The sequence below is a fragment of the Monodon monoceros genome, unplaced genomic scaffold (assembly GCF_005190385.1).
Source record: "Monodon monoceros isolate NGI ecotype Baffin Bay Population unplaced genomic scaffold, NGI_Narwhal_1 Super_Scaffold_12, whole genome shotgun sequence".
Classification (NCBI taxonomy): domain Eukaryota; kingdom Metazoa; phylum Chordata; class Mammalia; order Artiodactyla; family Monodontidae; genus Monodon; species Monodon monoceros.
The window spans coordinates 63133824-63157922 of record NW_021703768.1 but is presented as its reverse complement, the minus strand read 5'-3'; the positions used below and the strand labels follow the sequence as shown (position 1 = coordinate 63157922).

The 24099-nt window shown below is 37.6% G+C and overlaps 1 protein-coding gene across 2 annotated transcripts in view; it reads right to left on the bottom strand.

The window, feature by feature from the left end:
• Positions 1-238: 238 nt before the first annotated feature.
• Positions 239-24099, bottom strand: part of JMY (junction mediating and regulatory protein, p53 cofactor) — a 68898-nt gene continuing 45037 nt past the window's right edge. The window contains exons 5-11 of one of the 2 annotated variants that reach the window (XM_029218877.1): positions 21647-21812; positions 20974-21161; positions 18563-18649; positions 7896-7991; positions 6092-6683; positions 4736-5043; positions 239-995 (exon numbers count right to left, since the gene is read on the bottom strand). In XM_029218877.1, coding sequence (XP_029074710.1) covers positions 4739-5043; positions 6092-6683; positions 7896-7991; positions 18563-18649; positions 20974-21161; positions 21647-21812 — 1434 coding nt within the window. In that variant the 3' untranslated portion in view covers positions 239-995; positions 4736-4738. The remainder of the gene's footprint in view (positions 996-4735; positions 5044-6091; positions 6684-7895; positions 7992-18562; positions 18650-20973; positions 21162-21646; positions 21813-24099) is intronic. The other variant, XM_029218878.1, reaches the window with a different exon arrangement.

The window sequence follows — 24099 nt, the reverse complement described above, 5'->3', positions numbered from 1 at the left end:
TTCTGTACATTTGTAGAGCACGTTTTTTTTTTTCCATTGTGGAGCATAAAAATAAAAACAAACGGTGCATGTTAAAAAAGACTTAAGATCTGCATCCCTACTATTGAATCCTGATTTTTGATTCTCAATAGGAAAGTCATGTTGAGTTATAGTAATCAAGCAATAGTTCAAACAAAAAGACTAAAAATAATTTGAAATATCAAATTACAAAGTATTGCTTCTCATAAACAATGCTGCACATAAAATTCAAACTATTATAAATTCACAGTTATGAAGGGCTATTTAAAAGCATGGAAATTTTTACTCTGAAACCTTACAAATTCTAAGTGTGTGGGCTTCTAAAAATAGGTCATGTTAAATGTATCACGTTGTGGTAAACACATTTATAGGTGTATCTCCATGGTTATGTATCTTTTCAGATGTTGTGGAACATCTTTATGAAAATTCCTTTGTAGATGAGTAATGTGGGAATTATCAGTGCATTTCCATCTGATTTCTTCCAATTCCTGCCCTATAGCTATCATGATTAACTTCTTTTTCAGAATGTCACACTATTTAAGCTGATATGGAAGAAGCTCTGTATTTTGGGCAGATGACTATTCAGTGCACTGAACGATGGATTTCAAAGCAATCTCAACGCAGCTCACAGTAGATCTGTCAACCCAGTGTTCTTCCAACTCGTAGCGACTCCTAGCTTTACTGGCCACTACAAGGATGTAAATGGGTAGACAGGTGGGGAAGGTGCTTAAAAAACAGGAATCTTCACAAGGCCTTTTCTCCGTTGCAGTCAGGAACATTGCACATCTAAAACTCATGTTAACCACCATCTGTTGGAATGATTGGAAAAGTGATAACTTGCCAATTGTGCTTCCTTTTTCACACCACTGAGCCAATACATTTTGGATCTAATGGAATCCAATTGTGGGACCACATGTTTACAATTTTGTAAGAGCCGATGTTCAACTGTAGGTATTTTTTTCATTCTGTTGAGTCACCTGTTTACAAACAAAGTAATACTGTATGTTAAAAAGGACAGCCTATTAAAGACAGTATGTATATATATTCCCTCACACCCTTCACAAAATCCAGTATGAACACTGATGGTTTTTTCTTTCAAACGACCTTTTTATATAGATGATGTATAAAAAACATCTTACAAAAGGATATGTTTGTATTATTAAAAAAAAGTAAAACAAACTTTGAACATGGATTTTGATCACTGTTAAAAGGTCATATGTCAAGATGACTATAGTTAACACTGCTGTGTGATATACAGGAAAGTAGCTAAGAGAGTAAATCCTAAAGAGTTCTCGTCACAGGAGAATATTTTTTATTTTCTCTCCTTTTTCTTTCTTTTCTTTAAGATGGATGTTGGCTGAACCTACTGTGGTAATCATTTCACAATATATGTAAATCAAACCATCATGCTGTATGCCTTAACCTTATACAGTGATGTACGCCAATTATTCTCAATAAAGCTGGGAAAAAGAGTTTTTTAAAAAGGTTGTATGTTAGATTCACTTTCACTTTTCTTCCTTTTACTCTTAACATTTTATGTCAAAACTATACACTAAAAAGATAAATACAATCTAAAATCTTTGCCTCAAAAACTGTCAGTATAATAAGAACTATCAAATGGCAAGTTTAAAATACACCAGAGAGAGTTGTCATTATAATTGAGATTTAGAGGACAGAGCTAGTACTGTCTTTAAATGGATGACTTTACCAGGACTTTGTAAAATTCAAAATAGTTGTGTTTGAGATCCATGCGCTGACCCACAGCACAGGAGAAACATATATATGGCCTACTTGTCAGATAAAAGCTGACATGTGGCTTTTGAGGACTTGAAATATGTCTAGCATGACTGAGAAAGTGATTTGAATTTGACTTAAATTAAAATCTAAAACTCTGTAAAAAATACTTTTCCATTAAGCACAGCTTGGTTGTTTTGGTACGACTATTCAATGTAACCAATGAATACTTGGCATCCAAACTGAGATGGTGCTACTAGTAAGTGTAAAATACTCACTGGATTTTGAAGACTCAGTACCCAAAAAAAAAAAAAAAAAAGTAAAGATATTGACAAGATACTCTTTTGGATATATCATTTAGTAAAATATTACTAGAATCAATTTCACCCATCACTTTTAACTTTTTTAATGTGGCTCACATTATATTTCTATCGGACACCATCATTATAGTTACTCATGAGTTTAAGAAGGACCCCACAGGAAACAAGTTAGAAATAATAAAAAGTCTATACAATTATATATAGTCCCTTATGTTTAGAAAACCCCTTCAAAGATACTATTACCTATGGCTAGGTCTGAGATGAGTTTTTAGAGGAGGATGAAGCTGAACATGTCCAGGACCTTCAGTTTTTATTTCATGAAGTTTTAAGAAATTAGTTCTTCAAAAACAAGTATGTAATTAATTATTTTGAATCTATAAGAAAGAAACCAATTAATAGGAAATACAAATTACAGCCTTTTTAGCCATCTGTAGAACAGTGTCTAAAAGTTCAGAGCCTTTAAAAATGACTTCCTAGGGACTTCCCTGGTGGTTCAGCGGTTAAGACTCCATGCTCCCAGTGCAGGGGGCCCGGGCTCAATCCCTGGTCAGGGAACTAGATCCCGCACGCCACAACTAAGAGCCTGCATGCCACAGCTAAAAAGATCCCACATGCCGCAACTAAGACCCAGCACAGCCAAATAAATAAATAAATAAAATATTAAAAAAAAAAAAAAAAAAGACTCCCTAAGACCACACACAGGCAGTGATCTATAGCTCTTTATCAATGGCTGCTCAACTGGTAGGGATCACAACTAGTCTGTGGTTTGCTTCTGGTGTGGGATACATTTAGTCTTCAGTGACTTTGCCACTATCCCAGTTCATGCATTTTCTGGCAGTATTTCATTGTTCCTCTCAACATTATACTACATACACCAGCCATGAACAATCAGCCAAAAAAAGGGAAGGTTTTAGGCGATTTTCAGAGTGGTATTCATTATGGACATATTCTTAACACCTGACATAAGGTTAAATTAGCAGCCAAAAGCTGTAAGTAACATCCCAGCTACTTGAATATACGAAATGCATGCTTATGTGAAGGTCCAGCACTGGGATCACCTAATCAGTGCCAACATGGTAGCTTCTGGCATAGGTTTAGGGGTTTACTGAGAAGCTACATGCTGAAGGGGACAAGGCAAGAGGTAGCAAGCACTGTGAAGTGGGACACAATCTACAGTCATCCAGTGTGGGAAAGATTCCCAGTCAGGCACACCTGAGTCTCTAGACACACTCACACACTCGAGTGGACACATTTACATTCCTCTACAAAGCATGGTGTACATATGTACAAGCACAAATAGTTTGAAATTATTTGGGGATCCAAAAACAATAAGTGACCGATAATTAAGGCCTCTACAACTAACAGGGAAAAAGGGTGCCAACAGTCCCAAGACCCATGGCCATGGCAGACAGTGTTACTATCAAATGTTGGTTAGAGCACATTAAAGTTAACACCCAACCACTTATCAAGATTTTTCATGCTTTTTGTTAAGCTACAGTGCAGATGCTGGTGGGGAGGGGTGGAGTTGGGGAGTGTGGAATTGGCACATTTTCCTGATGGACCCATGCCCAAAAGGGTAAAAACTGCTTTTAGTAATATTTTGATATATCCAAAATAGTATCTTCCAACATTTAATCAATATTTTAAAAACTAATGACACAGTTTCTGGGTTTTATCTTTTTGTAATAAGTCTTTAAAATCCAGATGTATGCCTACATATATATCAGTTCTACTCTTTCAGAATCTTTGGGAGTGAAGGCCATGAATATGCATTTTTAATAAGCTCCCCCTGGTAGTTCTTAAGATCAGGCACAGTGATTCTTCCTTTACCTACTCCCACCTACTTCCCCCTTTTGTAAAGCCCATAGAAACATATTCCATCAAGAGAGCATAATGATTAATAGAATATATTTGCATACTTTATATTTTGCACAAATAATATTTCAGTTATGGTCATCAGCAATTTGATATACTATTTGATTTATAGCATGTGTTATCTTTACCAATTCTATGTATTTAGCATAATTTGTGCCACATAACTATATAAATTAGCTTATTAAAGCATAGTGGGGGACAGCTCTGTATTACCTTGGGAGAATGCCAAATGTGTACCAATTCCCACAGGGTACTCAATAAGATATGTATATTATGTCAGCTGCCATTTTATCTAGACAATGCAGTAATTACAATAAGCCCTAAATGATAAACTTTAAAGGCTTAGAAAGCTAAATAATCCGACAATGCAATGACTTTTCTAGATTCCCTTGTGGGCAGCTAACAAAACATCAAAATTCAATACGCATAACAGTTTGCAACTGAAATACCTAAGTTAGAAAAAACCTTTTCTGTTTTTTTAAAGCTAGAATAAGACTGTCACTTTACTAGAATAAGACTATCCTTTTTACTTGGGATATAGCTTGTACTGAAGAAATTTTTAATGAGCAGGATATAAAAAAACACAGCATTTACACAGGAACATCTCTGTACTTTTTTTGTTATGTTTCCAGAAACTACAGAAGTAAAACCTGAAGTTATGATCCAGGCTATAACTGAGCTGTATAATACATAATGAACCTCAGATTCAATGATGTATAACAGACCTCATCATCCAATACAAAAGCTGTATTACTGGAACACTACTGAAGAAAAGTAAGACCATTTACTTGTTAGTTTTCCCAGTCTGTGCAAGGCAAAGCCTCCTCGTCATCCTCTGACTCAGGGGATGCTTCTTTGATTCTTCTAAGAGCTTCATGGATGCTCCGTGTTAGAGGGTCCGTATCGGGCAGAAGCGTGAAGGATTCTCTCAAGACTTCCTTCTGTACCTTCTTCAATTTTACCCCCTTCCTTATTTGTGCCAAGATATTATTATCATCTTCATCAGGAAAAGGAGGCAGAGTTCGCTGTTCAACCTTTCTCAGATGAAAACTACCACGCTTCAAGGAAGCTAGCACCTCATCCATGGGTGAGCTCACTTCAGAAAATGAAAGAGAACAATTATGATTGCACTTAGAGTCAGGAACTGTATAACCTCCAGACTTTAGGACTGTGATAGCCCAGGATGCTAAAAACATATCTAGAGAAGGGACCATGAAGCATGGACACAACATTGCCAGAACACAGGGGGTACTAATTATGCTTGTTTAAAAAAATCCCAAGACCCAAATTCCATGTCAGGCATTACTGGTATTCCTATCATTTCTCATGTGAGAGGAGAGAAGTGAGCAGACTGGGGGCTGGGGGGTGATCTTTAGTATTATTATGGGTGAGACTCCTGAAGAGTTTCCATAATGCAAAAGTCCAATCAAATTCAGACAGTGACTGCACTGCACATTTAATTTTAAAAAGTTAAATTCTGGTTCATTATGGTGACTCTGTGTGTGTGTGTGTGTTTTTTTAATAACTGCTTTACATATGAAATTCTACTTGGGCTATGGTAAGAAATATTTTATAGGATGGTCTCTCAGATTAAAATGTAATATACAAATAAAATGTTCTCTCCGTGAATGCTAAAGCTCCTAAGGGCCAAAATTATTTGCTGTTTCAAAAACATCTTTATTAAGGCATATCTGACATGCAATAAATTATACATATTACTCCCTATTCTTCTTTGCTTCTTTATAAAAGATATGCCAGAGTCCTCAATAAATATGTAGCCAAATGTTACATGGTTTTGCCAATGTTCTCCTGACCAGCTTCCCTTTTCTTGTATTTCTGAGATTTAAAATCATATTGTAACACAAAAGGAGCCACATAATACATGTTACCAAATAGATCAAGTCAAAAGATATAATTTAAAAAGCATCGCTAAGAGCTCAAGCAGGTCCATATTTGTGTCTGTACATGTGTGCAAACATGGGTTGGTAAGAATTCTGCCATGCTGAGACCCTGAAAACCTGTTTGCTATCAAATAATGTCCAAAAATAAAATGTTTAAAGCTTTGTAATGTCCTAGGAAATAAACAGTCCTTTAACTACATGCCTCAGTCAACAGATGAACTCAAAAATCTTTTTTTAACTCACCTCTCTTCCTCTGCAAACCTTCAGCAGTCTTTTTGAGCTTCTTCCTGGCACTGACGAGCTGGCTGCTGTCGAAGAGGTGTGCTGAGGGGGCACTAGCTGACTCTGGGATCCTCTTCTCGTTCCCCTCCACTCTAGGCAGACCTTCCTCCAGTGTCTCTGGGGCGCCGTCTTTACCAACAGGCAGAGGCGGTGGTGGTGGGGGAGGAGGAGGTGGCGGGGGAGGTGCCGGAGGAAGAGGTGGGGGGAGTGGATCTGCTGTGGCAGAACCTGGTTTAGGGTCAATCTTACTCAGAAGTGGAGGAGATGTGGCGGGAGGCGGTTCAGAGGTAACACCACCGGGAGGTAACGAAGTAGCTTCAAGTTGTGCTGATGAATTGTCTTCAAGCTGTGTGAGGCTTTGGGCTTCTGTTGTCTGTGATGACCCGAGCTTGCCCCTTCCTTCCTCCACTCCCTCACTTTTCTCTTCTACCTGTAGCGCTCCTGGCAGAGGGTCACACTGGTCTTCACAGGACACGGGACTGGCTGCACTTCTTCTTCTTGCGTGAGCCAGTCGCAATCTGGTTGATTTAAGTATGACCTGGCCTGGGTATCTCTAAGAAATCATAAGTTATTATAACTGGTTAGATTATAATTTATGAACAAATGGCTGTTTATTTTCTCCCTCCAATGCAAGATTTTATTTTAGAGCTTTTGTGATTTTTCAGGGAAAATATACTGAAAACCAAAATACCAAAACGTGAATAATACCTTACAAATAATTATCACCAAATCTTTATTATTTGCTTATCATCAAATCCTTCTCCCCTCTTATCCACTTAAGAGGTCAACTGTTCAGAATTACCACATGATTAAAGAAAGATCCTTAGTGAATAAAAAGTACTAATTTAAATGGGAAAATAGTAGCAGTGTAAAATAAAAAACAAATGATGTCAAATATATATATGCTACTGGTAGGCAGAAAGCTAAAAAACTATTCTTAGATTCTTACATGTATTTTCAAATGCTTACAGATAAAAAATTAAAACATTAATGTTCTTCAAAGGGTAACATGGCATTTTTTTAAAGCTCTGAAAACAATATATGCATTTTATGATAGAATAGAAGGATAATGAATAAAATTTTTTGGAGTACTGATACACAGAACTCTCATTCTTTTACTATGGTAAAACCTAGCATTAATGCATTTGGCAGACAACATTTTCTTAACACAAAGCTTATCCTTGTGTTAAGGACCCCGTTCCCACCCACCCCCACTCTTTCACTTGATCAAAAGCTCCCTTCACCTATAAGGAGACCCCTCAGAATAAAGAGTAGGAGTAAGGCTCTTGAGTGCTGCTAAGAACCAGAACTACCTAGTTTAAGCACATTCCAAGGAAATGCTTAGCTGCTGTGATATCAGTGTCCAGAGTCATGGATAAGCCTGGCAAGAGAACTGCTGAAGCACTTCTCACGTATGTTGATCCACCCTCTAATTCTGCCATTGGTCAGATTATTACACCACAGTGTTGATGTACACAGAATTAATAACAAGTTGATGCTTAAAATGGATAGTCAGTTGTGAACTATTAAATTCAAGAGGAATGAATCCAGGCTTCCCACAGGCCCTGACCATTCCTCTTCTATCACTGAAGTGGTAAGCCAAGGACTGCCATAACTAAAATTGTTTTCTAGATAATAAAGGGAAAATCAAGTTTTTCTCATAGAAGAAATCTTACAATAGGAGTACCTATATGTACTCCTATGTACCTATGTACCTCTGTTTAAAAAGCAATGAAAAATAATAAACTGACCATACTTTTACTACCTGTTTAAAGGTTCGAAGTCTATCCAGTGTTCTCTGTCTTTCTTGGCTAACCCAGGCACTTTTTCTTTCTTCTTCATCATGTAATTTTTCTCTTTTCTGGTAAAAAAAAAGAAAAAAGTAATTCCATTACGATGTGTCCCATTATATTTTATCATTAATAGAAAAAAAGAGAGTTCTCCCAATATGTAAGCTCCAAAGAATGATGTATTAAGCAATGTTCTGTGGCATGAAATACTATCAGTTTTAATTGAAATTACATTGTTGTTTCACTTTCTGCATGACCTACCAATTAAAAGACGTTTACTCTGTAAATATTTTCTCTGAACTGAAAAATGTTTCATCTTTGGGGTTCTGGCTTGAACAATTTTATTATGCAATACTTGTAACTGCTATATTCTGCTAACTCAAATAGCTGACCTTAAAAACAAAAAATAACCACTTGGTCGGTAATTTAGATATTATATATGGGTTAAGCCTGATGTTCTGCAGATAATGTCTACTATTACTGAACCTGTTCCTCTTGCCACAAATCTAAGTGTGTGTTTTAATACCTCATTCAATTTTTTTCCTTCCCATTCCCCAATCCCAAACCTCTTTGATTTTGTATTCCCAAACTGGATTAACAGGATCACCACCCACCCAATGTTGGCCAAGTTAAATACGAATTGCTCTTTCTAAAGGAAAGAAAGTGGAATTCTTGGCAGGAGGATAAAGAGTGGGAGTAGTGCTTTTGACAACCTCACTACTGAGGATCAGGTGACAGACAGGTAGTTACCAATTAGGGAATGCACTGAAGAGTGCCACGATGGCCAACCACGTCCCCAGAGAGATGTAACTATCACATACAATACAGATTGGTTCCACTTTCTCTTGGTGAGGTGGGTTGAATCCTCTGTATATAAATCAGCCCATGGAACTTATGGTCAGGTGCAGGGGGGTGCCAAGGGTGAGTAAAGATGAACATTCTTCCATCTCTTCTTATGGCAGGTCAAGAAGACCTTTTCCCTTTAGAGAGCTCCCACTTGGGGAGTCTTAAGAGAGTCGCAAAGGCCATTTATTAGTAGATAAAAAGTCACGTATCTCTCAGTAACAGTCCCAGATTGCTATATATAATCCTAAAGGTTTCCAGACGGGAAATTAAAGAAGATATGACCTGAGCTCTTCATTAAAAGAAATAAAGGTCCCATGTAGATTCTGTCCTTTATAGAGGAAAGCCCAGAATGGCTCAAGGACACAGTGAGGCAAGAACTTATCCCAACTCCTCACCCCTACTGCATACTCAGTTCCATTCACACAGCTGAGCCAACAAAAGAAAGGAACTGAAAAAATCTCATATTTACAACTGGTAACCACCTGGAATTGGGAGTGAGCTTGTACTTTCCCACGCTGGGATACATGCCATGGGATACTCAGGGACAAAGGGTCTTCTAAGGCCTATCGAGTGGCACTGGCTCAGAGATGAAGAGATTTTTCTATACTTAGAGTGTATTATCGAATGAATATAGTCCTTAGTACTTGAGGAAGAAATTAGTTGTCTAAGAGATATTCAGCATTTTCAAACTGTGAATCTGCATCTCTAAACATAATATACAAACAGCTGAATGTGAAGTTCAGAAATAAAACTGATCAATCATTTTGCTGGTCTGTCAGCTGGTATAACCAGCGTCAGATCATACTATTATCTTAAAGATCCCAAATGGAAAGAGAAAGTTTCAGACATGTTCAGGCATGAACTGATGGGTTTGTATGGACTTTTCATAGAGCACAGCATTGTATTTAAGAGCCTAGTGAGTAACAGGCCCCCTCTGGCTAGCTAGGGGAAAGTTATTTAACGAAGATAATTTACCCTTCTGTGACGGGCGGGGGCGGGGGGTGGTGGAGGGTGGGTAGGGAATACTGACTAGATGATGCTGGACGGTGACACAAGGGGCTTTGAGTTTCTGTTAACATTGTTTGACAAGCTGCTGCTAGCTGTATGCATATGTTCATCTAGTGAAAATTAAAACTTATGAGCTGTACACTTGTGTGTGTGATAAAGGTGGTTTAAAACCAGATTTGATCTAAGCCAACTTTCATTTTCCTCTAGCTTTGCATGTTAAGAAGAATTGATGATTAATGGATTCATTCTCCTACAGTGAGGTATTCCACCCAAAGTCGGTAGTAGGCAAAATTATAAGGCAAATGACATTCATCTTTCAGATTCCCCCAAATATCAATTTCCTCCTTTTACTCAACTTTGCCACGTAAAACTCTGAGAAAGGATTTGATACTCATTCATTCTAAAAGGCTAATTAGTTCCTCCATCCATAAAAATATTGGCATTTTATCAGAATCCAAAATCTGCACGCAACAAGGAACGCATTCTAAGTGTGGAGTTTAATCACAAGCTGACAGCGCAGGTGCCGATGGTGAGAGTAGGAGGCATTCTTATTCATTTAACTCTTAAGCTGGCCCACAGTCTGACTTTCCTTACAGAGCAGTTCCTGGCCCATGAAAACGGTACTGAACAATAAAAATACAATAAATTTGCTGTTGATTTCAGATGAATCTTACAGTTTACGGGTAGTTTGGCTACTCTTACGTGTTTAAATTCAAGAGTTTTAGCTAATATGTGCCGAAATGAGCTTGAAGGATAACATCAAAACCCCTACAGCAGCTAACGTCATTCTTAATCACAACAAATTAGAAACCTTCTTAAGACCAGGAAAAGACAAAGAAGTCTCCTCTCATCACTCTTTTTCCTTTTTTTTTTTTGGTGGTACGCGGGCCTCTCACTGCCGTGGCCTCTCCCGTTGCAGAATAACAGGCTCCAGACGTGCAGGCTCAGCGGCCATGGCTCACGGGCCCAGCCGCTCCGCAGCATGTGGGATCTTCCTGGACCGGGGCACGAACCCGTATCCCCTGCATCGGCAGGCGGACTCTCAACCACTGTGCCACCAGGGAAGCCCTCACCACTCTTTTTCAACACCCTACTGGAAATCCTAGCTGACACAATAAGAAGAGCAAATAAAAGGTATACAGACTGCTACAAAATAACTAAACTGCCTTTATTTGCATAAGACCTGATTGTCTATGTAGAAAATCTCAAAGAACCACCAAAAAAGCTACTAGAACTAATACACAATTATAACAAGACTGCAAGGTACAGGGATGACATATAAAAGCCAACTGCTTTCTAATGTAACAGCAATGAAACACTGGAATTATGAACCTTTTATATTACCCCTACAAAACTATTTACATTACCACACCCCAAAAAGCAGATAGATAAATTTAGGTATAAATCTAATAAAATGTGAACAAGATCAATGAAGCAAGCTATAACTCTTAGAAAAGAAACCAAAGAAGAACTAAATAAAGACATATTCCTTGTTCATGTATAGGAAGACTCAATACTATTAACATATCAATTATCGAGAGGGCAGACAGCAGAAGCAAGAAGAACTATAATCCTGCAGCCTGTGGAACGAAAACCACATTCACAGAAGATACACAAAATGAAAAGGCAGAGGGCTATGTACCAGATGAAGGAACAAGATAAAACCCCGGAAAATCAACTAAATGAAGTGGAGATAGGCAACCTCCCAGAAAAAGAATTCAGAATAATGATAGTGAAGATGATCCAGGACCTCAGAAAAAGAATGGAGGCAAAGATCGAGAAGATGCAACAAATGTTTAATGAAGACCTAGAAGAATTAAAGAACAGAGAATACAAAAACTGAAATGAAAAATACACTAGAAGGAATCAATAGCAGAGTAACTGAGGGAGAAGAATGGATAAGTGACCTGGGAGACAGAATGGTAAAATTCACTGCCACAGAACAGAATAAAGAAAAAAAAATGAAAAGAAATGAAGACAGCCTAAGAGACCTCTGGGACAACATTAAATGCACCAACATTCTCATTATAGGGGTCCCAGAAGGAGGAGAGAGAGAGAAAGAACCCGAGAAAATATTTGAAGAGATCATAGTCGAAAACTTCCCTGACATGGGAAAGGAAACAGCCACCCAAGTCCAGGAAGCACAACAAGTCCCAGGCAGGATAAATCCAACGAAAAACACGCCGAGACACATAGTAATCAAATTGACAAAAATTAAAGACAAAGAAAAATTATTAAAAGATACAAGGGAAAAACGACAAATAACATACAAGGGAATCCCATAAGCTTAACAGCTGATTTCTCAGCAGAAACACTACAGGCCAGAGGGAGTGGCATGATATATTTAAAGTAATGAAAGGGAAGAAACTACAACCCAAGATTACTCTACCCAGAAAAGATCTCATTCAGATTTGATGGAGAAATCAAAAGCTTTACAGACAAACAAAAGCTAAGAGAATCTAGCACCACCAAACCAGCTCTACAAAAAATGCTAAAGGAACTTCTGTAAGTGAAAAACACAAGAAAAGGACCTATAAAACGAACCCAAAACAATTAAGAAAATGGTAATATGAACATACATATCGATAATTACCTTAAATGTGAATGGATTAAATGCTCCAACCAAAAGACATAGGCTGGCTGAATGGATACAAAGACAAGACCCATATATATGCTGTCTACAAGAGACCCACTTCAGACCTAGGGACACATACAGACTGAAAGTGAGGGGATGGAAAAAGATATTCCATGCAAATGGAAATCAAAAGAAAGCTGGAGCAGCAATACTCATATCAGATAAAATAGACTTTAAAATAAAGACTATTACAAGAAACAAGGAAGGACACTACATAATGATCAAGGGATCAATCCAAAAAGAAGATACAACAATTATAAATATATATGCACCCAACACAGGAACACCTCAATACATAAGGAAAATGCTAACAGCTATAAAAGAGGAAATCAACAGTAACACAACAATAGTGGGGGACTTTAACACCTCACTTACACCAATGGACAGAGCATCCAGACAGAAACTTAATAAGGAAACACAAGCTTTAAATGACACAACAGACCAGATAGATTTAATTGATATTTATAGGACATTCCATCTGATAACAGATTACACTTTCTTCTCAAGTGTACACAGAACACTCTCCAGGACAGATCACATCTTGGGTCACAAACCAAGCCCTGGTAAATATAAGAAAACTGAAATCATATCAAGCATCGTTTCCGACCACAATGCTATGAGATTAGAAATAAATTATAGGGAAAAAACCGTAAAAAACACAAACACATGGAGGCTAAACAATACGTTACTAAATAACAAAGAGATCACTGAAGAAATCAACAGGAAATTAAAAAATACCTAGGGACAAATGACAATGAAAACGCAATGATCCAAAACCTATGGGATGCAGTAAAAGCAGTTCTAAGAGGAAAGTTTATAGCAATACAATCCTACCTTAAGAAACAAGAAAAATGTCAAACAATCTAACCTTACACCTAGAGAAAGAAGAACAAATAAACCCAAAGTTAGTAGAAGGAAAGAAATCATAAAGATCAGATCAGAAATAAATGAAATAGAAACAAAGAAAACAATAGCAATGATCAATAAAACTAAAAGCTGGTTCTTTGAGAAGATAAACAAAATTAATAAGCCTTTAGCCAGACTCATCAAGAAAAAGAGAGGACTCAAATCAATAAAATTAGAAATGAAAAAGGAGAAGTTACAACAGACACCACAGAAATACAAAGCATCCTAGGAGACTACTACAAGCAACTCTATGCCAACAAAACAGACAACCTGGAAGAAATGGACAAATTCTTAGAAAGGTATAACCTTCCAAGACTGAACAAGGAAGAAATAGAAAATATGAACAGACCAATCGCAACCAATGAAATTTAAACTGTGATTAAAAATCTTCCAACAAACAAAAGTCCAGGACCAGATGGCTTCACAGGTGAAATTCTATCAAATATTTAGAGAAGAGCTAACACCCATCCTTCTCAAACTCTTCCAAAAAATTGCAGAGGAAGGAACACTCCCAAACTCATTCTACAAGGCCACCATCACCCTGATACCAAAACCAGACGAAGATACTACAAAAAAAGAAAATTACAGACCAATATCACTGATGAATATAGATGCAAAAGTCCTCAACAAAATACTAGCAAACAGAATCCAACAACAAATTAAAAGGATCATACACCATGATCAAGTGGGATTTATCCCCAGGATGCAAGGATTCTCCAATATACACAAGTCAATCAATGTGATACACCATATTAACAAATGGAAGAATAAAAAGTATATGATCATCTCAACAGATGCAGAAAAAGCTTCTGACAAAACTCAACACCCTTTTATGATAAAAACTCTCCAGAAAGTGGGCATAGAGGGAACCTACCTCAACATAAGAAAGGCCATATATGACAAACCCACAACAAACATCATTCTCAACGGTGAAAAACTGAAAGCATTTCCTCTAACATCAGGAATGAGACAAGGATGTCCACTCTCACCACTATTATTCAACATAGTTTTGGAAGTCCTAGCCACGGCAATCAGAGAAGAAAAAGAAATAAAAGGAACACAAACTGGAAAAGAAGAAGTAAAACTGTCACTGTTTGCAGATGACATGATACTATACATAAAGAATCCTAAAGATGCCACCAGAAGACTACTAGAGCTAATCAATGAATCTGGTATAAAGTTGCAGGATACAAAATTAATGCACAGAAATCTCTTGCATTCCTGTATGCTAATAACAAAAGATCAGAAAGAGAAATTAAGGAAACAATCCCATTCACCACTGCAACAAAAAGAATAAAATACCTAGGAATAAACCTACCTAAGAAGGTAAAAGACCTGTACTCAGGAAACTATAAGACACTGATGAAAGAAATCAAAGATGACACAAACAGATGGAGAGATATATCATGTTCGTGGATTGGAAGAATCAATATTGTGAAAATGACTATACTACCCAAAGCAATCTACAGATTCAGTGCAATCCCTATCAAGTTACCAATGGCACTTTTTACAGAAATAGAACAAAAAAATCTTAAAATGTATGGAGACACAAAAGGCTCCAAATAGCCAAAGCAATCTTGAGAACGAAAAATGGAGCTGGAGGAATCAGACTCCCTGACTTCAGACTATACTACAAAGCTACAGTAATCAAGACAATATGGTACTGGCACAAAAACAGATATATATATCAATGGAACAGGACAGAAAGCCCAGTGATAAACCCATGCACCTATGGTCAACTAATCTATGACAAAGGAGGTAAGGATATACAATGGAGAAAAGACAGCCTCTTAAGTGGTGCTGGGAAAACTGGACAGCTACATGTAAAAGAATGAAATTAGAACACTCTCTGACATCATACACAAAAATAAACTCAAAATGGATTAAAGACCTAAATGTAAGACCAGACACTATAAAACTCCTAGAGGAAAACATAGGAAGAACACCCTTTGACAAAAATCACAGCAAGATCTTTTTTGACCCACCTCCTAGAGTAATGGAAATAAAAACAAAAATAAACAAATGGGACCTAATGAAACTTCAAAGCTTTTGCACAGCAAAGGAAACTACAAACAAGATGAAAAGACAACCCTCAGAATGGGAGAAAATATTTGCAAACGAATCAACGGACAAAGGATTAATCTTCAAAATATACAAGTAGTTCATGCAGCTCAATATTAAAAAAACAAACCCAATCAAAAAATGGGCAGGGCTTCCCTGGTGGCGCAGTGGTTGCAAGTCCACCTGCTGATGCAGGAGACACAGGTACATGCCCCGGTCCGCGAGGATCCCACATGCCGCGGAGCGGCTGGGCCTGTGAGCCATGGCCGCTGAGCCTGCGTGTCCAGAGCCTGTGCTCCGCAACAGGAGAGGCCACAACAGTGAGAGGCCCGCGTACCGCAAAAAAAAAAAAAAGGGGGGGGGCAGAAGACCTAAACAGACATCTCTCCAAAGAAGACATACAGATGGCCAAGAGGCACATGAAAAGCTGCTCAACATCACTAATTATTAGAGAAATGCAAATCAAAACTACAATGAGGTATCACCTCACACCAGTTAGAATGGGAATCATCAGAAAATCTACAAACAACAAATGCTGGAGAGGGTGTGGAGAAAAGGGAACCCTCTTGCACTGCTGGTGGGAATGTAAATGGATACAGCCACTATGGAGAACAGTATGGAGGTTCCTTAAGAAACAAAAAATAGAATTACCATATGACCCAGCATATACTGGGCACATACCCAGAGAAAACCATAATTCAAAAAAGCACATGCACCCCAATATTCATTGCAGCACTATTTACAACAGCCAGGTCATGGAAGCAACCTAAATGCCCATCGACAGGTGAATGGATAAAGAAGTTGTGGTACATATATACAATGGAATATTACTCAGCCATTAAAAAGAAACGCAACTGAGTTATTTGTGGTGAGGTGGATGGACCTAGAGTCTGTCATACAGAGTGAAGTAAGTCAGAAAGAGAAAAACAAATACTATATGCTAACACATATAGAAGGAATCTAAGAAAAAAAAATGTCATGAAGAACCTAGGGGTAAGACACCAATAAAGACACAGACCTACTAGAACATGGAGTTGAGGATACGGGGAGGGGGAAGGGTAAGCTGGGACGAAGTGAGAGAGTGGCATGGACATATATACACTACCAAACGTAAAATAGATAGATAGTGGGAAGCAGCCGCATAGCATAGGGAGGTCAGCTAGGTGGTTTGTGACCGCCTAGAGGGGTGGGATAGGGAGGGTGGGAGGGAGGGAGATGCAAGAGGGAAGAGATATGGGAACATATGTATATGTATAACTGATTCACTTTGTTATAAAGCAGAAACTAACACAGCATTGTAAAGTAATTATACTCCAATAAAGATGTTAAAAAAAAAAAAGAAGTTGTGGTACATATATACAAGGAACTATTATTACTCAGCCATAAAAAGGAACGAAATTGGGTCATTTGTAGAGATGCGGAACGAAATACCTAGAGACTGTCATACAGAGTGCGGTAAGTCAGAAAGAGAAAAACAAATATCGTATATTAACGCATATATGTGGAATCTAGAAAAATGGTACAGATGAACCAGTCTGCAAGGCAAAAACAGAGACATAGGTGTAAAGAACAAACGTATGGACACCAAGCGGGGAAAGCAGCACGTGGGGGGGATGAATTGGGAGATTGGGATTGACATATATACACTAATATGTATAAAACAGATGACTTGTAAGAACCTGCTGTATAAAAAAAATAATATTAAAATAAACAAACAAAAAAAACACTGCTCTTCGAGATAATGTCAAAGAATGAAAAGGCAAGCCACAGATTAGGAGCAAGTATTTGCAACAGATATATCTGAAAGGGGCTATTATCCACAATAAGAAAATAAATAACCTTATTAAAAATGAACAAAATATCTAACACTTACTAAAGAAGAGGTACAGACGGTAGATAAGCCTTGTGAGAACATGCCCAACATCCTACACCATTAGGGAACTGCAAACTAAAACAACTATGAGGTACCACTACACACGTATTAGAATGGCTAAATTCCAAAACACTGACAACATTAAATGGAGGATGTGGAACTCTAAAAAGGAACTCTAAATTCATTGCTAGTGAGAACGTAAAATGGTACAGCCACTTTGGAAGACAGTTTGGCAGTTTCCTACAAGGTAAGCATACTCTTCCCATAAGATCCAGCAATCACGCTCTTTGCTATTTTACGCAAAAGAGCTGAAAACTTAATGTGCACACAAAAACCTTCCCATATTATCAGCTTTATTCTTAAGTGTCAAAACTTGGAAGCAAGATGTCTTCACCAGGTGAATGGACAAATAAACTGTGGTATATCCAGACAATGGAATATTGTTCAGTGCTAAGAAATAATCTACCATGCCATGCAAATACAAAGAGGAACCTTAAGTGCAAATTACAAGTTACATAAGCCAATATGAAACAGCTACATATAGGGTTCCAATTAAACGTTAGGGGGAAAGGCAAAACAAAAGATCAGTGGTTGCCATGAGTTTGTGGAGAGAGGGGTATGAAAAGGTGGAGCCCAGGGAATTTTTAGGGCAGTGAAAATATTCTGTATGATACTATAATGGTGGATTCATGTCATTATATATTTAGCAAAAACAATAGAATGTACAGAACAAAGGATGAACTGTGGACTTTGGGTGGTAATGATGTGCCAATGTTGGTTCAGACTGTAACAAATATACCACTCCTGTGTGGTACTGCACTGGTAGAGGAAGCTGTGCTATAAGGAAGTATATACACAACTGGGCCTCTGAACCTGTGGGTTCCACATCCTTGGGTTCAAACAAACCTCAGATTGAAAATACTCAGGGGGCAAAAAAAACCACAGAAGGTTCCAAAAAGCAAAACTCGAAGAACTTGCCTACTGGCAACTACTTACATAGCATTTACATTATATAAGGTATTACATGTAATCTAGAGATGAAGAATACAGGAGGATGTGCACAAGTTACATGCAAGTACTATGTTATTTTATATAAGGGACTGGAGCATCCACAGATTTTGGTGGGGAGGTTGGGGGAGTTGGAAGGGCAGGTGTCCTGGAACCAATTTCCCCATGGACACTGAGGAATGGCTGAACAGTGACTTAATGCTAACATCTAGCTGTAACATTTTCTTATTCTCTACAGATTTTATTCACTTTGAGATATGTAAAATTCGAAGTTTTATTCTAAGTCTTTCAGAGTGCAAACTTACTAGTTGTACTGTGTGGTGGGTTCTATATTCATCTTCACTCCGAAGGCGCTGTTGGAATTTTTCATTGTGTTTTGCAATACAAATTTCCTATAAATACATGAAATGTGTTTTAATATAAGTGAAACCTGAAAGACTCAAAATCTAATTCAATTTGATAAATTAAATTTTAATCTTAACATATACCTACACAGCAAAATATCAAGTAAGCTACCTCTGGTTTCTCATCCGGAATATCAAAGCAGCATAAGCCAAATAATTAGGACCTTAAAAGATTCTTTTATTAAACTACTTAACATCTGTAGAATTCCTGATTTCTCCCTTTTTTTGGAAGGGAAGGAATGGGGCATGGTAGAGTGGAAGGGGGGTGTACCTAGATAGTCTCAAAAGTCTCTTTCAAATCTGAAGACTGTGGCCAGAAGATTCTAAGTATTATTGTAGTCTTTAAACTAGTCTGAGCAAAAAAAAGGACACATAACTCTTGACTTAAACTCTGTTTCTTAAGTGCTTTCTGATGAATTAAAGAACATGATTTTGCCCGGATTGGTTTAAACAATATCATGAAATCTGAATCTTCTGATCATAGACTTCAGAGCTAAAAAGAGACCTTAAAGACTAGAAAGTACAATAATAGTATGCTACAGATTTACATGAAAATAATATTAAGAGACATGTGCTCTTTACACATACCCTATCATCTGGCAACTTCCTCGTGGCACCATGCTAAGTCTTCATTTTCTCTGGGTCCTTCTGGAGAAGTCCTCCAGATAAACAGTTTCTAACACTCTCAAAGCTATACCAAAAGATTACTCTTATAACCTCGTTAAGTCATACACGAATAACCTTTCAGGCCAGGAAGCTGTATTTTAAAGCAGCTCTTTTATCTCCTTCCTATCTTTACCCACACTGCGTTGACTCTACTGCCTAACAAGTATTGATCACAGATCGAACCTGTCCAAGGCAGTCTCCAAGGGGGAGAAGTGGCATGATATAGCGATATAATGGCTCAGGCTTCCAAGTCACACAGACCTAGGATAGTATCCTGCTTTGACCCATACTAGCTGCTTTTCCTTAGGTAATTTATTTAACGACTGGAAGCCTTAGTTCCTTTGGTTATAAAATGAGGATACAAGTCTACAATTCCTTATCAAGAACAGAACTCAGATGTGTTTCAAAATCAATTTTTTTTTAATTTTAGAAAGGTGATATGTTGCATACACCATCTACTGCCCAGTAACTCCAGCAGGATCTGACACAACACCCCATAATAAGTATTACTGATGTTTTTGCAGTGAAAACAGATGAACAAAGTAAGTAGGACCAAGAAATGTTCACGTCTGGGTTTGCCACCAAATCAAGTATCAGAATGCTTTTTGGCTACTGGGAGAATAAAAGAAGATAACATACATAAAGAACAATGTTATTTCTATTATTCTTCTTGACAAGTTTAATCACAAAGCATAGACCTCAAGTCCTCATGGCACAGCCAGAGACCGTCTTTGTTCTTTCAAGAGGAGAAGCAGGGCATGATTTACTTATAGCCAGAGAACTACCCCTGGGTATGAAATTCTATTGTGGGTGCCAGATTAACCACGGAGCCTGTGACCCTGGGGATGCTGACATGCAGACCACAAGGAATGTAGGGTGCTGTTACAAAGAGAGTCATTCTGATCTTTGGTAAAGTATGATCGATCTTTCTTCTCAGAACAGTGTTTCTAAGTTCCTCTCTTTCCAGCCTTCTTTTGTCATTCCTCCTTCCCTCTGCAGTTCTGTCACCTAAGCCATTGGATCTGGGGGTCTGGGAGCAGGGAAAGGGGAGGACAGGGGGTAAGACCATTCAGAGACCCTTGGCTGTGTGCTGTGATACGTCACAGCAGATCAGAGGCTGCGGTGTAAATGGGCAGAATCTACAGGGCTGAGTTTCCCTACCTCAGATTTAGTGCAATATAAGAATGAAGAGTGAAGAATATAGATTAAATTGGTACACACTTTTATATATAAATAAAGATTTCCTTGAAGACTGAGGTCAGAACCAGTCAACTTAATTGTAGAGCATCCCTGGCCTCCTTAAAATAAAAAGGAGCCGGGAATTGCATTACGTGGAATCCTGTAGTCATGATCAGAGTCACCTTTGGGTGGCTGAGGCAAACAGCATATCACCACTGGCTGTTCTAATGTGTTTAAGAGGGTAATGCTCAGACAACCATATAATGTCAATATAATGGCCCAAGTATTGAGAAGATATAACTCTTACTCAGTTTTAAAAGGTGTGTGTATTAGTGACAAATTGCATTAGAATTATTGGATATGGGTCAAAGATTAAGTAATGGAAAAATAAATAAATAAATGATTACTTAATGGAATAAAAGATGTAAAATTAAGATTATATTCAATTAATATGTAACCTATTATACCTTTTTATTTCTGAGGTATGCTTTCTTGGCTGAAACCCGTCCACGTCTTGCCTCCAGCTGGCGTGCTTTCTGCTGAAGTTTCTGTAGCTCTTCTCTCTGTAAATGCACAGACACTGCCATCTCTTCCTTCTCCAGCATGGCCTCCATGCTTTCATAAGTGTCATAGTATACCACTTCATCTCTCTTTTCTGTTACAAAACAGCAACAAGGGGTAGTGGTTAAGAGCATGGGCTATGGAGCCAGACAGAACAGGGCTCTGATCCACTCACTGATTCTATAACCTCAGGCAAAGCCATTACCCCTTTGTAAAATAGTGATTAGGAAATATACCTCTTTGGGGGAATGTGTATGCCAGTGTCTGGCACATAGTTAAGTGCTCAATGTAAAATGCCAAGAACCTTGTCTCCCAAATAAAAAATTTGAGAATACAGATTCTGGCTGAAGCAACAAAGCAAGTTACTTACAAAGTAAGTAGGAAGGAATAACATAGTTGCACTGCTACATCTACTAAATCACTTGTTTGACTTTACATTAAGTCTTCTTAGCCTCAACAGAAGAAATAAAACTGGTGTCCATGTACATTTTCCCTATGTATGCAAACAAATACATGGGGAAATTCCATCATTCATTCAAATGTCTTTTTGTGGACTTATGTATTAGACACACATCATACCCGATATAAGTCTTTTGATGCTTTCCAGTTGTGCTGTCAACAGTAACTCTTCACACTTTAAGATTTCAAACTGCACTTCATACAACTGAAGTTGCAGATCATAATAATCAGCTTCTAATTGATCCAACTGAGCGATGGCTTCTGTACCGCCCTGCAAACTCTGCATCTGCATTGAAAATAAAAATAAGAACATATCTAGTTTGAGAGAACAAGAAATTAAGCTATGATTAGAAATGAATACTAACTAATCAGACAGGATAAATCCATGAAGCAACTGAACACCAGCAGACGATGGGGAATCAGAGGCTCGTGTACAGATAATTTAAGCACCTACTAAATTTGTGTATAAAGCTGTGTGAACATGTATATTTTTCTCTGAGTACAGTGTTCCTAGCTTTCAAATTCATAAAGGGACAAGAGTCTGTGACTTAAAAGAGGTGAGAATGACGATAATCAAGACTCGGTTAAAAAGGAATAGTACTTACTCCTAAGTGTGGTTAAAAAATTTTTAAGTCAAATGTAATTTTGCTTGCCTGGGTGATATTTAATGTTGCAGTGTTACTTTAGAAAACTGTTTGATGTTTAGCATTATACCATGGCAAATACCACTGTCACATCAGGAAAATGTTTTTGTTTTTAAAATAACCTAAGGAGATGTGACATATCAACATTTTTTTTAAAGAACAAAAGTCTCCCCATAATTTAAACCACAGAGTTGTACTGTACTATAAAGCAAGGGATTTGTTTGGGATGGGCTTAATAAATCACATTTGGTCTGTTTCTCCTGAGTCATGTGGTCATGTTAAATTAATGCCAATGAAACTAGCGCAGCCATCATCACAGATACACATAAAAAGCACAATATGCATATACTGGATCACTCAACAGGCATAAACCTGGCAAGAATGACTAACTGACAGCTTTACCAAATCCTCTGAAGAATTCAAACACAATCGAGAACATTCAAAAACAGACTACTAAGGTACTATTAAGGATAACCCCAGGGAAAATGACCCCACAGATAAACATGCCAGACTCCCTGGCCCATTTCAGCCTCACCCTTCCTCTACCTTAGGAGACCAATTCCAGTAAGAAATGTTCTTGCAATAGCACATAGTTATAAATCTTACCTCAGCAGCTCTTTTAGGCACCCTATGTTGTCATTACAATTCATCCTGGTTAGAATAAAGCTAGTCAATCTGATGAAGACAGTGGCACTCTATTTCAGTCAATAAAATGCTAGCATATCAAGTTTTAAAGTTCAAGACCTTAAGAAAATTCCAGATACCTAGTAACATAAAGGAGAAAGCTAACTAGAAAAGAAGATTAGAGTGGAAATGCCTCAGGTGACGGAGAGATGGAGCTGAAATCTGTGAAAAAATTCTGAATAGTGTGGAAAAGTTCAGAACATGTTCTAATTTTTCCTTTAACAATAGTAGCAAATCAGAAAATGTAAGGGAAAAATAAATCCATTAACAAATCTAAATCCATAATTTAAAATCCATTAACAAAAAGATTTTTCTAGATCGTACCCTTAAAATATTACAGATTACCTCATACACTATTTTTTAAACAAGAGTGAGACATGCATATGCACATTCATAGAATATATTTTACATAAAGCTGTATTAATAAAAGCAGTGATGACATTTTGTTCTTCTCTAGAGAATATACAACTTTCACAAATACATACTCAATGTATTTAGAAGCCAATGTGGTCAAGCCACAGAATGGGAACAAATATTTGCAAATCATATATTTGATAAGACTTGTATCTGGAATATGTAAAGAACTCTTTCAATTCAGTGATTTAAAAAACCCAATTTTAGGGAGTTTTCCGGCAGTCCAGTGGATCCCGCAAGCCTAGCAGCACAGCTCCCCCACGCACAAAAAAATTTTTAATGGGCAAATGACCTGAATAGACACTTCTCCAAAGAAAATATATAAGTGGCCAATAAGCACATGGAAAGATACTGGACGTAAATGCCATCAGAGAAAGGCAAATCAAAGCCACGAGATACCACTTCACACCCACCAGGATGGCTATTATTATATATATATATATATAATATATATATATTATATATATAATATATATAAAAGACTGTTTAGTGTAACGTAAAGAAAGATGTGGAGAAATTCTATCCTCTGTACACTGCTGGTGGGAATGTAAATGGTACAGCTGCTTTGGAAAACAGTCTGATAGTTCCTCAATAGGTTAAATAGCATTTCACACCAAGATAAAAGAAAACCTTGCACATGGATGGTCATAGCAGCTTTATTCGTAAAGCTCCAAAAGTAGAAAGAACCCCAAAGTTCATCAACTGGTGAATGCACAAAATGTGGTGTATCATTTGGCCAAAAAAAGTAAATTAAGTAATGATGCATGCTACAATATGGATGCACCTTGAAAACATTACACTACGTGGGGGAAAAAGCATTTAAAAAAATCA